General features: G+C 41.6%; 1 protein-coding gene across 9 annotated transcripts in view; it reads right to left on the minus strand.

Annotated features, from left to right (window-relative positions):
• Nucleotides 1-7,055: 7,055 nt before the first annotated feature.
• The window catches only part of PTPRM (protein tyrosine phosphatase receptor type M), a 1,024,381-nt gene continuing 1,013,539 nt past the window's right edge, over nucleotides 7,056-17,897 (minus strand). For 8 of the 9 annotated variants that reach the window (XM_069731071.1, XM_069731069.1, XM_069731074.1 and 5 more), the window contains one exon: nucleotides 7,056-7,731. In XM_069731071.1, coding sequence (XP_069587172.1) covers nucleotides 7,678-7,731 — 54 coding nt within the window. In that variant the 3' untranslated portion in view covers nucleotides 7,056-7,677. The remainder of the gene's footprint in view (nucleotides 7,732-17,897) is intronic. The other variant, XM_069731076.1, reaches the window with a different exon arrangement.

The following is a 17,897-nucleotide window of genomic DNA, read 5'->3' on the forward strand; positions in this document are numbered from 1 at the left end:
TCGTGGGAAGTTATTACAGGAAGCAGGACATTATTACAGGACAGGGGACATTATTCCAGCATGAGGGACATTATTCCAGGACAGGGGACATTATTACAGGGTGGGGACATTATTACAGGAAGGAGAATATTATTACAGGAAGGGGGACATTATTACTGGATGGGGGACGTTGTTACAGGAAGGGGATGATTAATATAAGATGGGGATGTTATTACAGGAAGGTAAAATTATTGCAAGATAGGGTATGCTATTACAGGAAGGGGGATATTATTACAGGTTGGGGACATGATTACAGGACAGGGGACGTTATTACAATAAGGGGGACTTTATTAGAGGATGGGGACATTATTACTGGACGGAGACATTATTGCAGGACAGGGGATGTTATTACAGGAAGGGGGACATTATTACAGGAAATTCGCCCAGCCGAGCCAAAAGGAACCCTTAAAAGGTTCGCTCATCTCTAGTGCTGACCTTCTTAATCTTGTTCCCCATCTCCTCTCTGGCAAGAAGAAGCAGCCCGACGTGCTGGTGACGTGAGTTCAGCAAGCACACTGCACACAGTGTGGGCATGACTGTAATGTTGGGATGTGTCTGCTGACACTTGTACAGTTGAACAAGTTTAAATGTACAGTGCTGGAACTCGGCTTCTAAAGCAGCAGATGGACAGCGGCCTCAAACTGCTGCTGGGGGACTGGCCCAGGGAGCATTTGCCCACCTGCCCCCTGGACCCAGCCTGCCCCAAAAGCAAGGACACATTTGTAAGTTTATCCCAGCACAGGAACATTTGTTTTTAACACATTCAAATGTGGAACCTATTTTTATTCCACGATAAGATCTGTCAATAAAAATGTACTATATTTGTGGGACATCTCCTTTAAGTATGAAGAAATAATAATGCTGGATTCCTGATTAGAGAAGTTAATAAATCTTGTTAATAAATTACAAGCAAAAATCACTTCTCAATCAGGAACATGAGTGTTGAAAGATCATGGTGCAATTACCCCTTTTGCCCTCCTTTCATTTAATGGGGTTCTCCACCTCTAAAATCCAGAATACTGTAAAATAATAGTCAACACACCTTAGAGTTCCCAGATGCGCATCTTCCAACGCTGCCTGTGTCCCCTTTTTGATCTTAGCATTTACTGTTTTGTCGGACCGGGCATGTCACACAGCAGTGATTGGCTGCATGCCCATCTGGATTGAGGAGGAAGGGCAGAACCAGTCTCTGTGCATGTTGTTCGACAGGATGGCTATATTGATTCCTGTGTTATACCAATGTCCTATTGGTCCCTGTTGAGGCTAGTGCCTGGAAACAATTGTCAAATACCAATTTGGCCAACTAATAGTGGCTCGGTGGTTAGCACTGGTGCTTTGCAGTGCTGGGGTCCTGGGTTCAAGTCCCACCAAAGACAACATCTGCAAGGAGTTTGTTTGTTCTACTTGTGTTTGCTAGGGTTTCCTCACACACTCTAAAGATATACTGATAGGGTATTTAATTGTGCGCCCCTGTGGGGACAGTGATGATAATGTATGCAAAGTGCTTTGGAATATGATGTCGCTATATAATAAACAAGAAATTGGGGTTATAATCTATACGATATCCAACAGCTTTTAGAAAATAACTGAGGCATTCAGTTTTATTGTCACAAACACTAGAAAAAAATGTTTTTTTTTAACGGACCGTCTAGGAATTTATGAATTGCTGGCAATCCTGGAACTGGCCTGACACTTTACATTGATAGCTTATTTTTATTATAGGTCATCAATGTGTGATCGGCAACCAACATCCCCGATGATCAGCTGATATAGGTGGTAACGGCGGTGGCTGATAGTATTTACTTTCTATATTGGCATCAGAAAGGTGAAGTGAGCTCATTGAGTGTGAACTTGCAGGACCTCTCTGACGGCACCGCGAGCAGCAGAACTTTCTCACGCTCGCAGTTACCTCAGACAGGGAATAGGAGTTCACAGGGAGACACTGCACAAACAGTGCTCAGTTTCTCTGCTGGATGACAGGTTGTATGGTTGCATCATGCAATAATGCAGCCTGCCATCTAGATGCAGCAGAGCTAGACCCTTCGTGGGACAAATGGATTACCAGCATCTCTGCAGAAAGGTAAAGGTACCTTCACACATAACGATATCGTTAACGATATCGTTGCTTTTTGTGACGTAGCAACGATATCGTTAAGGAAATCGTTCTGTGTGACAGCGACCAACGATCAGGCCCCTGCTGGGAGATCGTTGGTCGCTGAGGAAAGTCCAGAACTTTATTTCGTCGCTGGACTCCCTGCAGACATCGCTGATTCGGCGTGTGTGACACCGATCCAGCGATGTCTTCACTGGTAACCAGGGTAAACATCGGGTTACTAAGCGTGGCCCTGCGCTTAGTAACCCGATGTTTACCCTGGTTACCAGCGTAAAAGTAAAAAAAACAAACAGTACATACTTACCTACCGCTGTCTGTCCCCGGCGCTGTGCTTCTCTGCACTCCTCCTGCACTGGCTGCGAGCGTCGGTCAACCGGAAAGCAGAGCGGTGACGTCACCGCTCTGCTCTCCGGCCGCTGTGCTCACAGCCAGTGCAGGAGGAGTGCAGAGAAGCAGAGCGCCGGGGACAGACAGCGGTAGGTAAGTATGTAGTGTTTGTTTTTTTTACTTTTACGCTGGTAACCAGGGTAAACATCGGGTTACTAAGCGCGGCCCTGCACTTAGTAACCCGATGTTTACCCTGGTTACCCGGGGACCTCAGGATCGTTGGTCGCTGGAGAGCTGTCTGTGTGACAGCTCTCCAGCGACCAAACAGCGACGCTGCAGCGATCGACATCGTTGTCGGTATCGCTGCAGCGTCGCTGAGTGTGAAGGTACCTTTAGGAATATTGCTATTTGTTTATTTAACTATTTTAAAGATTACGAGAGCATCAGGGAGGTCGTAAGTAAGGTTTAATTAAGATCATTAAAGGAGTCTGTGTCATTCTTTCAATTAAAGGACTTTTTTCTGGGTGTCTGTGTTTTCATACAATGTGACTATTGATGCCTCTCCATTACTAACCTCGGGGCTTGATGTCACCTGACAATACAAAGGTGACATCAACCCCCCAACTATCTCCCCACTTGCCACTGCTTCAGGGCAAGTGAGAAGTGAGGCTAGGTGCCAGAATTGGCGCATCTTAGAGATGCACCTTATCTGGGGCGGCTGAGAGCTGATGCTTTTAGCCTGTGGGGGGCAGTATCCATGGCCCCTTCCTAGGCTATTAATATCAGCTCCCAGCTGTCTGCCTAGCCTTTGCTGGTTATTAATTATAGGGGGGCCCTACATCATTTTTTGGGTCCCCAATTTTAATAGCCGGTATAGTTTGTTTCACAGGCGGGCTACTCTGCTGACGTGCAGACACTGCTCCTAGGCCCTAAACTATTAACTGGATTAGATGCAGTGAAAATTGAGATACACAGGTGGTATAGTTTGTTTCACAGGCGGGCTACTCTGCTGACGTGCAGTAAAGTATACAGTTGTGAGCTGATATTAATAGCCTGAGAAGCTCCATGGGTATTACCCACTTCCCAGGCTATAAACATCAGCCCCCCAGCTGTTGGCTTTCCCTCTGCTTGTTACGAAAATTGTGCAGGAGCCCACGCCATTTTTTCTGAACAATAATATTTTATTAATTAAATACATGTACAGTAAGCTGCACACAGTGTACTAATTGTATATGTCACAGACATCTGTATATCTACCTATTCTAATTGTATTTGCTGTATGTAATCCATCTCTTCTATTCTTTCAGCTCCTGCAGTGATTTTACAGTACATGGCAGATGAATTGCCGGCTTTCCTTCTATCTATCTGGGCAGAGGCGTAGCTAGGGTTTTGGTTCAGGGGGGGCAAAGCTTCTGAGTGGGCTCCTAACCAGGTAACCTTGATTATAGCTGGGTGATGTGCCCTAATAGTGGAGGAGAACCTCAGCAGATGACCGCGCTATTACTGAAGATAATCTCTATACAAAGACCAACATGGATGTTACTGCCATATGGTCAGTGGTAGATACCAGCCCTACAGAACATATGAGATCACAGCACAGTTACAGATAATGTCTTACCGCTGACGTTCTTTCTGATGGAATCATCACTTTTCCCATCTGGCCCAGAACGACATGACAACTTCTCCAGCCACGACACGGCTGCAGAGAAAATAACAAAGACACGTTCCACTTATCACATTCCAGCCCCATCACCATCTATTCCCAAATTGTACAAAATCCTCATCCTGCTGATACTGAACCGCTGCTGCCGTATGTGTCCCTATTACTGTTACTGATACCCCAATACTGAGCCGCTGCTGCGTATGTGTCCCTATTACTGCCCCTGATACCCCAATACTAAGCCTCTGCTGTCATATGTGTCCTTATTTCTGCACCTGATACCCCAATACTGAGCCGCTGCTGCTGTATGTGTCCCTATTACTGCACCTGATACCCCAATACAGAGCCGCTGCTGCCGTATGTGTCCCTATTACTGCACCTGATATCCAACACTGAACCTCTGCTGCTGTATGTGCCCCTATTACTGCACCTGATACCCCAATACTGAGCCGCTGCCGTATGTGTCCCTATTACTGCACCTGATACCCCAATACTGAGCCTCTGCCGTATGTGTCCCTATTACTGCACCTGATACCCCAATACTGAGCCGCTGCTGCCGTATGTGTCCCTATTACTGCCCCTGATACCCCAATACTGAGCCGCTGCTGCCGTATGTGTCCCTATTACTGCACCTGATACCCCAATACTGAGCTGCTGCTGCCGTATATGTCCCTATTACTGCACCTGATACCCCAATACTGAGCAGCTGCTGCCGTATGTGTCCCTATTACTGCCCCTGATACCCCCAATACTGAGCTGGTGCTGCCGTATGTGTCCCTATTACTGCACCTGCTGTGTGGTTCTGTGTGCCCTCTAAATTCTAAAGCACCCCTCTATAGTATAGTAATGCTGGGTCAGACGCTGACAGGGGGATGATGGGGGAAGGAGCACAGCGCAGCGCTCTTTCCCTCATCATTGCGGTCAGCTGTATTAGCTAAATGCTGGTACAACTGACCCTGCGATGACAGGCGGGGGGCCCACTGCTGGCACCGGGGCCCCCCGCCTGCTCAGGGACCCCTTAGCTGCGCGCACCAATACAGTTACCGTAGCGTAGCTCCGGGTGGGCCCCGTCTGAGCACCGGGCCCGGGGCGCCTGCACCCTCTGCCCCCCCGGTAGCTACGCTACTGTATCTGGGTAATATATATACATACAGTACAGACCAAAAGTTTGGACACATCTTCTCAAAAACGAGTCTGAAAAATTGGGAAAACTTTGAAAGTGTCCCCAAGTGCAGTGGCAAAAACCATCAAGCGCTACAAAGAAACTGGCTCACATGAGGACCGCCCCAGGAAAGGAAGACCAAGAGTCACCTCTGCTTCTGAGGATAAGTTTAGCTGAGTCATTAGCCTCAGAAATCGCAGGTTAACAGCAGCTCAGATTAGAGACCAGGTCAATGCCACACAGAGTTCTAGCAGCAGACACATCTCTACAACAACTGTTAAGAGGAGACTTTGTGCAGCAGGCCTTCAGGTTAAAATAGCTGCTAGGAAACCACTGCTAAGGGCAGGCAACAAGCAGAAGAGACTTGTTTGGGCTAAAGAACACAAGGAATGGACATCAGACCAGTGAAAATTTGTGCTTTGGTCTGATGAGTCCAAATTTGAGATCTTTGGTTCCAAACACTGTGTCTTTGTGCGACGCAGAAAAGGTGAACGGATGGACTCTACATGCCTGGTTCCCACCATGAAGCATGGAGGAGGAGGTGTGATGGTGTGGGGGTGTTTTGCTGGTGACACTGTTGGGGATTTATTCAACTGAACCAGCATGGCTACCACAGCATCTTGCAGCGGAATGCTATTCCATCCGGTTTGCGTTTAGTTGGACCATCATTTATTTTTCAACAGGACAATGACCCCCCCAAACACACCTCCAGGCTGTGTAAGGGCTATTTGACCAAGAAGGAGAGGGATGGGGTACTACGCCAGATGACCTGGCCTCCACAGTCACCAGACCTGAACCCAATCGAGATAGTTTGGGGTGAGCTGGACCGCAGAGTGAAGGCAAAAGGGCCAACAAGTGCTAAGCATCTCTGGGAACTCCTTCAAGATTGTTAGAAGACCATTCCCAGTGACTACCTCTTGAAGCTCATCAGGAGAATGCCAAGAGTGTGCAAAGCAGCCATCAAAGCAAAAGGTGGCTACTTTGAAGAACCTAGAATATAAGACATAATTTCAGTTGTTTCACACTTTTTTGTTAAGTATATAATTCCACATGTGTTAATTCATAGTTTTGATGCCTTCAGTGTGAATGTACAATTTTCATAGTCCTGAAAATACAGAAAAATCTTTAAATGAGACGGCGTGTCCAAACTTTTGGTCTGTACTGTATATATATGTGTGTGTCACTGACATCTACTGTATATATCTATGTATTTTATGTGTATATATCTATTCTATCTATTCTATTCTAACCTGTCACTGTGTGATTTTACTGTAACCAGCATATGAATCGCTGGTTTTTCAAAGGAAACCAGTGCATAAAAATTGCATGGTCTGAGTGCTGTGCAATTTTTTTCTCGCACCCATAGACTTTCATTGGCGGGGCTCGGCCGAGTTTCTCTGACAATCGCAGCATGCTGTGATTTTACACGCATGCTGAATACACCCGAGAAAATAAACGGTGATGTGAGCTGCCCCATAGATTAACACTGGCCCGAGTGCTATGCAATGTTTTCTTGCATAGCACTCGCCCGTATTCTACGGTAATGTGACGCCGGCCTTACAAACATTACTGTGAAAAATCATAAGAATAGCCACAATGCAGTGCCTAAATAACTGTGCCCAGATGCCAAATGTTTGTTGCTGGAAGAAAAATATTAATGTCCAGTAGTTTTTTTTTCCTTCCTACATACAACTCCAACTTCTAGCTGATAAAACAGAAATTCCTGAATATCTCTATTAAGTAAACACATGAGAAACAGATGGATATATTTTTTTTATTTATTCTTTACTTTTTTTTGCAAATTAATTATTTCTTTTTTTTTTCAAATGATACAAATAAAGTAATAATAATTCAACAAAGGGTGACCTGTTAAAATGCTCTTCAAAACAGATAAATACAGTTTCCTTTTAACACATTGCGATACAAATGTAACAAAAACTGTATGTTGTCATAGTGCGATCTCCATGTTCCACAGAACAAAAATAATAATAAAAATGAACACTATTGTAGTTAAGACAGTAACATAAAAGTCAAACAAAAAAATATATGGATCCTTCATAAGAATGAAATTGTGCTCATTCATTTGCCAAAATCCGCTGCTTCTATCAGGCGACTTGGTAGCTGTGGATAAATGATCCATAAACTTCAAGGTGCGTCCATGTCAGGAAAGCAGCAAGACAATGGGGAAAAAGGCAGTGCAGACAGCTTCCAGATCACTGTTCTCCAGCTCCTCAAAGAGCCAATTATAAGAAAGCAAAATGAGCAGAACACTGAAGTCCTCATTATATGTACACAAATATCAAGGAACAATTTGCATTGTTCATGGGAGAGATGGAGATGAACAGTTTTTATGTTTTTGTTGTGTCATCAATGCAATCAGCCAGAATTTAAATATTCCAGAGCCACCTCGTAGCAGAACTTGTATTGATCCTGGAAGAGGAGACAGAATACAAATATTCTGATTAGAACAATGAACACACAGTAGGTAGCAGCCGGGTTGAAATCATGCCACGCTAGAAATAATTTCCATTGCTCTTGAGTTAGTTCGATTTTTCGTAACAAGAATAAATTATTTTATGATGTTTCAAGTGTATCTTGAATAAGAAATTTTCATCTAAATTGCTTTAAATTATAATAAAACACTTCTAAACTTCTATAATGGTATAAAGTTGCCTGAAATCCCCTACACTGACTGCAAAATATAAAAAAAAACAAAAAAAACTCCACCAACTCATAGCACTATAGTGCCTTAATGTAATACTTGATGTGGCATTCCAGACGATAATTCCATAGATAGGTGGTGAAGGTTAATGAATAATTCATAAATGTCAGGTCGGTGCGGTTCTCACTGTTATTACCAAGTCAATTACTAAAACTCTTCCATTTCAGCGTCACGTGAAGAGGATGGGCAGAGACTGAAATCCATAGTGTGTCCTAGAGGTTAAACCTCACCAGTGAAAAATTTATAATATAATATCCACTGTTCCTACAGGAACATCCCCTTACATATAGGTCAGAAGCTGTCTACCTTTCTCATGTAACATTCTAAAAAAAGAGTTTGCTGGCGCTGCTAATTTCCGAATCTGGAGATGAGCTGCAATGATGACAATGGCATTGACAGATGCCTGCCAGTACACATGCGCGAATGACAGGCATACTACATGAATTTTAGTGTAATGAATAGGAAACCGAATGCATCCGTCCTGGCTGAAGTGGGGTTGTCTGATGTCTCACTATTTAACAGTAATGTGAGTCTTCCTACTTCACAGCTGGCAGGTAACACTTGGCTTGAAGTATACAGCTGGTCATATCATGGGAGGTGCTGCCATCTTTATACTGGATGTAGTTAGGTAAGAAGAGCTGTAAGATGGGCTCCTGTGTGTTATGGAGCAGCAGGAAGAGAAACAGACTAAAAACAGGACTTAGATCTTGTCACAGCTGTTCCTCAGTGTGAAATGGCTGTCTTGCTGTGTACAGTATGTAGTGAGACTCAGATTAACCCCTTAGAGGCAACTGATTGATATTTTGCAGATTAAGCCTGCCAAAGGTGATTACAAGACACCATTGCCATTCAAATATGGGCTATGGAATGAATTCCCATATAACAGTTGGTACCTTCCAGAGAATGTCACCACAGTTTTGCGCTCTCAGTGATGACCTAAAAATAATAGCAATTTTCCTCTGCTCTTTGGTAAGGTTGTAAAAGTAATATCTGTATCGCCTTAATACTGAGAAAATTAATCTGATTTGCTAATTACATATATCTACTGTTACTGTTTATGCGTTTCTCATAATCGATAGGTCTCCTTTAATTGTACAAGTTATTGGTAATTAACATCACATAGTACTTTTTGTATATTTTAACATATGATTTATTCTATTTCTCCAGCTCTCTCCCTGTCCTACATAGATTTTCATTTGCAGAGAATGCCTCAATTCAATCACAGGTGACATATAAAGTGATAACATCTAAGGAACGGTCTATTTCTGGATATACTGTACTTTTTTTCCCTTTTACTTCTCAATGAAATATGTTTTAGTTCCTGATCTTCATCTCAGCTGGACAAACATGATATAAAAATGCAATCAGTCCATATTTGCCTGAAGTTTGCACTAGCTGAAGCTTTTTATTGCCTAAAGAACTTAGCCATCAAAATCAGGATATTAATGCAAGCTTTATTACTAGACAGGAGATGTGTGCCGATATCTAGAAAAACTCTGGAAAGTGGATGGAAATGGAAAGCTAACTTTTAATGGGAAGAAAAGTTGTTTAAGCCAATAGGCCTCAGTAATATTAAAAGTAAGGATGGGCGGTCTGTGGAAGTTCGGGTCTGTCAGGTTTGGACGAACTTTATAAAAAAGAACCGCTCATGAATCCGGCACTCTCCCTGCCCTCGTGAGCACTGGCTGCTGTGAACTGAGGTGACCTTACTGACGTCACCTCTGTTCACAGCAGTCGAGTTCTCGCGGAGCGCCGTGTGAAATCCGGCAGTGGCTGCTGCTCCAGTCTATGAAGCTGTGTTTTCTGAACAGAGCTTCATACACTGGATGATCAAGACTGGGATTGTTGTGGGACCTCCATTTGAATAATGTGGACCCTGTAGATTATTATTATTTTTTCACTAAATGGGGAAAAAGGAAAATTGTTGAGAATTTTTTTTTTCAAATAAAGATTTCTTTTCTGTTTGTTTTTTTTCAAATAAAGATTTCATTCATTCATTCCCCCTAAAAAATACAATAAAAAGTAATCAAGATGAACTTTTTTTTTTATACAAATGTACCTTTTTTTCACTACTAAAAACTAAAACACTGAACAAGTTTGATATTGCCATAATCATACTGACCTGGAAAATCATGTTACCAGGTTTACAATGCAATGAACGCAAACTCCCAAAAAACAATAGCAAAATGGCATTTTTTTCTCAGTTTCACTACACCCATTTTTTTCCCCAGTACATTGTATGGTAATGTGAATGATGTCATTCAAAAACTACAACTCTTCCCACAAAACAAACCCTCACAAGTCTATGTTGGTGGAAATATAAAAAAAAAGGTTATGGCTACTGCAAAAAGATGAGCAAACACAAAAAATATTTTCAGGTCCTTAAAGGGTTAATGTCAGACATCATTCCCACAAAGGAAGTCGGACTAGATTAAATTACTGTGCGTAATTGATGCAGAAAGTACGCCGAAATATTGTATAACTTCTTACTGTACAAGGGATAATCTGTATTTATATCTAGAAGCAAATAATAAAAATATATCATTTAAATATCCGGCACTTCATTTCCCAGTCTTCTCTCTTGTGCTCTGTATAAAGAATATTAACAACTATCTGCAAATGAAAGTTTCCAGTTAATGAGAAAAATATTGAGCCGCGAACTTTATGGCTAAAGCCACCATACAAAGTTTAGGAATTTGAAGTGTTCCTGCGCTGAGATAAACAGATGCCAGGTTCATGGTTCAGAATCAGAACACAATCTATTGTAGAATCATACGACCTTTCGCGTCATGGCAGTAGCATTAGTGCCCACTCCTTCCCCGGAGCGCATTATACTTGGTGACACTGGGTTACGACTCTGTTCTCGTTATCACTTGTTAATTATCGCTTATATTATGAACAAGAATGCGGTACATTATGATTCTAGCAATAGCATATTGACAGATAATATGGAGGATTGGATTAACATTGCCGGCACTTTTCCTCTCAGCTCCATCCAGCTCTGTCCACCTGCTACAAATAGGTATTTTGGAGACAAATTCTGCTCCGCTGGTTTGAGAAATCAATGATCTTTTGGATTTGATAAAGAAAAAGCCTTCTGAAATCACTTACCTAAGGGAGCGGCATTGGGCGCAGAAGGTCATTTTAACACTTGAGAAACAGGCCTGAGTAAATGTGGCTGAACTAATGATAACAGTAATGATTATTGCAATGTATGATTAGAATGGATGTGGCTCTGCATGGACATAGACTGGCTGAACAGAAGGCTCACGACCAAATATCCATCTAAATAGGCACAAAGTGCTTGTGTGGAATAAGTAAAGTCGACAGCGAGTCACGGTCACTTTAGTTTTGTTTGAGAATCAATATAATTCTGTAATTATGTTGACAAACGTTTTTGACAAATTAATTTTGATTTTACATAATAGCTAGAGTTGAGCAAACCCAAACTTAAAAGTTCAGGGTTCAATGAACATGGACATCTCCCGGAAGTCTATTGCAATGTTAATACAGGAAAGATATATATCTTGGTACCGTGTTAGCCAGTAGATAGAAAAATATTTAGAATTGATAGTCATCAGTGGTTGATACCTTTTAATGGCTAACTGAAAAGATGGTAATAGCTCTCCCATAATGGCAGTTCTGTGCTGTGTTGTGTATAAATATGTGATTCTTCAGAATTTGCCTGATGAAGAGACCTGAGTAGTCTCGAAAGCTTGCAATTTGTTACTATCTTTTCAGTTAGCCATTAAAAGGTATCAATCACTGAGGACTCTCAATTCTAAATATTTTTCTATCTACTGGCTAACACTGTACCAAGAAATATATCTTTCCTGTATCAAAATGGAGGATACCAGAATGTACCGCATCTTTATGAAACTAAAACCACTTCTGAAGAAACGTGCACAAATGGATAGCAACAATTTTTTCCTATCTAAATGCAAAAAAGAGAATCTAATTCCCAAAGGACTCTGGATTACAAACCCAATTCTTCATACCTACAATACCCATTATGCACAAAACCTGTGTCACAGGACTTCTGAGAGATTAAGGAATCACTTTTTGCATGTCTGCTACAGCATAAAGAGTAAAGTTCAAGGGCAATTTGAAACTCTGAGGAAAACACTTACAGAAGACACACAGCAAAAATTACAACAATACTACAACAAACTACAGACCCATCTAATTCATAACAAGGAAAAGAAACTGCACAGATTGCGCCTCAATTCAGGACTCTATACAAACAGATACAAAACAAAGCCAAAACCTGACAACTTGGACAACCACTCCACCACTGTCATTAATCTCTCAGATTATAAACCCAACAAAGTGGAGCTGGCCGTGCTTTCCAGAGGACTCTCATTTTGTCCCACTAAGGCCCTGGATAAAACTGAACTCTGCAGTGATAGGGAACATTTTTTCAGGAGACTGCACCTGAGGGAATATTTCAATGATACAGAAGATTCAGAACCCACCTGGACTGAAGGAAAAGGGATCCTAACAACAAAGAAGAGGTCAGACTGGACACCTCCACCTGGACGCAACCCTCATTTGGATAAATATACAGACTCCTTCAGACATATGATTAAATCCACCATCATAGATACTAACAGGAGACAAGCATCCAACATCAGTGCCCAGGAGAGAAAGGCTATACAGTCTCTGAAAACCAACAAAGAAATCATCATCAAACCTGCTGACAAGGGAGGTGCAATAGTCATGATGAACACATCAGACTATATGAAGCAAGCAAACAGACAACTTATGGACACACGCTACTACAAAAAATTGGAGTCGGATCCCACACAGGACTATTACAAGGAACTAAACAAGTTGGTATCTTGTCTGCCTGACAAATCCACAAGAGCCGATGATCTGATACCAGAAAGTCCAAGAACAGGGATATTCTACATGCTTCCCAAAATCCACAAATCTGGAAATCCAGGAAGACCAATTATTTCACGTGTGGGCACCCTTAGTGAGCAGGTATCTGGATGTATAGAGGGTATTCTTAAACCCCTGGTAAAGGATTCACCCAGCTTCATTCAGGACACAACTGACCTATTGAATAAACTATCAGCAATAGGTCCTCTACCAGAAGGAACCATCCTGGCCACCATGGATGTGGAATCTTTGTACTCCAATATCCCACACCAGGATGGATTAAATGCCTGCAAATTCTTCCTGGAAAACACAGGGACTGATGCAGATTCTGTGGTGAAACTTATAAAATTCATCCTCACCCACAATAACTTTGAATTTGACAACAAGATCTATCTACAGGAGACTGGCACAGCAATGGGAAGTAAAATGGCTCCACAGTATGCAAATCTTTTCATGGCCAAGATTGAAAGCGACTTTTTGTCCTCGTGTCCCATCAGGCCTCTGGCGTACTACCGCTACATTGATGACATTTTAATCATCTGGACGGAGTCTGAGCCACAGCTAAAGACGTTCCATGAACAGTTTAATCAATTTCATCCTACCATCAACTTGACACTCAACTACTCCTGCACTGAAATTAACTTTTTGGACACCATCATTAAGCTGCAGAACAATAAAATAGAGACATTCCTGTATCAGAAGCCAATCGACTGCCCAACATACATTAAGTGGGACAGTTTCCATCCAAAACACATAAAAAACTCTATTGTCTACAGCCAAGCCATCAGATACAATCGTATATGTTCCAACCCAATGGATAGGGATGAACACCTTGGTTGCCTCAGAAAGACCTTTTTGAATCAGGGCTACCATCCAAGAACAATTGAAAACCAGATTACAAGATCCACCAGAATATCAAGGAATCACCTGCTACATTACAAAGCTAAAGAAGAAAATAACCGGGTACCTCTAGTAGTTACCTACAATCCAAAGCTGGAGGTGCTAAGGGGAGGTGCACGGAAATTACAACCTTTATTACAAAAAGATGCCCGCTTACAATCCATTTTTCCAGACTCCCCACTACTGTGTTTTAGTCAGCCCCCAAATCTAAGAATCATCATTGTGAGAAGCTCCCTGTCCTCTCCAACAGCTGCAGGATCCTTTCCTTGCAATCAGAAAAAAATGTAAAACCTGTCCATTTATAATGACCACGGACAAGATAAAGATTCCCAATTCACATTAGGACTACAAGATACCAGGTACTTTCAGCTGCGTCACATCTAATGTGGTGTACTTAATTATTTGGACTAAATGTACAACTGGTGGTCTGTATGTTGGGGAGACAGGGCAGAAACTGAGAACAAGGATAAATTCTCACTGCCATACAATAAGACAAAAAAAGAATGGATCTACCTGTGGCCAAACATTTTTGTCTCCCCAATCATAACATTATGGACATGAAATTACTTGTATTGAAGGTACAGGAAAGATATATATCGTGGTACCGTGTTAGCCAGTAGATAGAAAAATATTTAGAATTGAGAGTCCTCAGTGGTTGATACCTTTTAATGGCTAACTGAAAAGATTTTAGTATTTGCCTGATGAAGAGACCTGTGTAGTCTCGAAAGCTTGCAATTTGTTACCATCTTTTCAGTTAGCCATTAAAAGGTATCAACCACTGAGGACTCTCAATTCTAAATATTTTTGTATTGAAGGGTAACTTCAAATCTAAGAGAGACAGGAGGATTTGGGAGGATAAATTTATGGTAACCTTTGACACACTTAGTGCAGGAATGAATGTGTCGCATGGATTTATGTCTTTTTACATCAACTAAGGAATATGCACTTCAGACCATGTGGGGTCATAATAACAGAATCAGACACCAATCAGAGGACAACAAAACATTCACTTCTAATCTATTTAGAATTCTGGTACCAAGATATATACAGTTAGGTCCATATATATTTGGACAGAGACAACATTTTTCTAATTTTGGTTATAGACATTACCACAATGAATTTTAAACAAAACAATTCAGATGCAGTTGAAGTTCAGACTTTCAGCTTTCATTTGAGGGTATCCACATTAAAATTGAATGAAGGGTTTTGGAGTTTCAGCTTCTTAACATGTGCCACCCTGTTTTGAAAGGGACCAAAAGTAATTGGACGGATTCAATAATTTTAAATAAAATATTCATTTTTAGTACTTGGTTGAAAACCCTTTGTTGGCAATGACTGCCTGAAGTGTTGAACTCATGGACATCACCAGACGCTGTGTTTCCTCCTTTTTGATGCTCTGCCAGGCCTTCACTGCGGTGGTTTTCAGTTGCTGTTTGTTTGTGGGCCTTTATGTCTGAAGTTTAGTCTTTAACAAGTGAATTGCATGCTCAATTGGGTTGAGATCAGGTGACTGACTTGGCCATTCAAGAATATTCCACTTCTTTGCTTTAATAAACTCCTGGGTTGCTTTGGCTTTATGTTTTGGGTCATTGTCCATCTGTAGAATGAAACGATGACCAATCAGTTTCTGCATTTGGCTGGATCTGAGCACACAGTATGTCTCTGAATACCTCAGAATTCATTCGGCTGCTTCTGTCCTGTGTCACATCATCAATAAACACTAGTGACCCAGTGCCACTGGCAGCCATGCATGCCCAAGCCATCACACTGCCTCCGCCGTGTTTTACAGATGATGTGGTATGCTTTGGATCATGAGCTGTACCACGCTTTCGCCATACTTTTCTCTTTCCATCATTCTGGTAGAGGTTGATCTTGGTTTCATCTGTCCAAAGAATGTTCTTCCAGAACTGTGCTGGCTTTTTTAGATGTTGTTTAGCAAAGTCCAGTCTAGCCTTTTTATTCTTGATGCTTATGAGTGGCTTGCACCGTTCAGTGAACCCTCTGTATTTACTTTCATGCAGTCTTCTCTTTATGGTAGATTTGGATATTGATACGCCTACCTCATGGAGAGTGTTGTTCACTTGGTTGGCTGTTGTGAAGGGGTTTCTCTTCACCATGGAGATTATTCTGCGATCATCCACCACTGTTGTCTTCCGTGGGCGCCCAGGTCTTTTTGCATTGATGAGTTCACCAGTGCCTTCTTTCCTTCTCGGGATATACCAAACTGTAGATTTTGCCACTCCTAGTATTGTAGCAATTTCTCAGATGGATTTTTTCTGTTTTCGCAGCTTAAGGATGGCTTTTTTCACCTGCATGGAGAGCTCCTTTGACCGCATGTTTACTTCACAGCAAAACCTTCCAAATGCAAGCACAACACCTCAAATCAACTCCAGGCTTTTTATCTGCTTAATTGAGAATGACATAAAGAAGGGATTGCCCACACCTGTCCATGAAATAGCCTTGGAATCAATTGTCCAATTACTTTTGGTCCCTTTAAAAACAAGGTGGCACATGTTAAGGAGCTGAAACTCCTAAACCCTTCATTCAATTTTAACGTGGATACCCCCAAATGAAAGCTGAAAGTCTGAACTTCAACTGCATCTGAATTGTTTTGTTTAAAATTTATTGTTGTAATGTCAATAACCAAAATTAGAAAAATGTTGTCTCTGTCCAAATATATATGGACCTAACTGTATCTTTCCTGTACTTCTAATCTAGGAACTTTCCAGTATTTATGGACACAACTGTTTATCACTGATCACTCTCCCACAATGAGAGTTCTGTGCTGTGTTGGGTATAAATATGTGACTCTTCACAATTTCTATTAGTCTGTGCCTGATGAAGAGACCTGAGTAGTCTCGAAAGCTTGCAATTTGTTACCATCTTTTCAGTTAGCCACTGAGGACTATCAATTCTAAATATATTGCAATGTTAGGAATTCCGGGGAAAGTCCATTGCTGAGAGACCCCAGAAGGCCGTTGTAGAGTGGGAGAGAGAATATTTTTTACATATCCAATGTTCAGATCTCCAATCTGTTCAATGGGGTTTGGGTTCTGTTACAAGTTTGTTTACAGTTCTGGTAGCCGAACTGAACTTTGGACTAAACGTGAGGTCGAGTACCAGAACCAGAGCTTCCACGGGTCCGCTCATCCCTAATAATAACATAGCAATGGTGGAAAAAAAGCACAGACCCTTCATACAAAACTTCTGCAGTAACATGTATAGTGTAGCTACCTCCAATAGGGGGCACTAGAGATGCAGCTCTCTATCTCACACTTCTACAATAAAACACTTTGTTCACAATTAAAGGGAATCTACCGTATCTGATCTGCAGGTAAGATGTTACAGAGTAGGAGAAGCTGATCTAGATTGTTCAGGGAAAAATTTCTGCAAAACTTGCATTTATGTATGAAATCTCTGGTGTTTATATGCATATGAGTCCAGTGGGCGGTCCTATTCAGTGATTGACAGCTGCCTCTGTCATACAGACTAGACTGTCAATCACTGGGTAGAATCGCCCACTGGACTCATCTGAATACAAATACCAGGGATTTCCTTGAATAAAATTAAAGCTATACTAAGTCTTTTACAACAAATCCATATATCATTCTGCTCAGTTTCTCCTTTTCTACACTATACTGTCCACAGATCGGTCTGCAGGTACGTGACAGGTTCCCTTTAAATGTTGCCTTTACCCACTTCTTTCTCCTTTTTCCTATTTAAGAACTTTTTGTGATTCTGCAAATTAAAGAACTTCTATTTTAACAAAGTACATGATAATGTGCAGTAAGGAAGCAAACATGATACGGGTTGGTACAACGTAAATGATTAATCAATTAGTACATGGGGTCCACATGCATTTTACAATGCAGAGGGCACATTCCTCTGATGGATTGCTGGGTTACTGCTTTTAAATCCTATACCTTGACAATAATTATGCAATGCCTTAGGATTTGTCTTTACATTTGGGTACGCCATCCCCGTGGAGAGAATATGCTCATCGTGTTGTCAGGCATTTCTGCCACATACAGGAATGTCTGCCGCTGCTGAGATAATGAAACATTTGTATTCAGTGACATAATTAGAGAAA

The sequence above is a fragment of the Ranitomeya imitator genome, chromosome 6, assembly GCF_032444005.1.
Source record: "Ranitomeya imitator isolate aRanImi1 chromosome 6, aRanImi1.pri, whole genome shotgun sequence".
Lineage (NCBI taxonomy): Eukaryota > Metazoa > Chordata > Amphibia > Anura > Dendrobatidae > Ranitomeya > Ranitomeya imitator.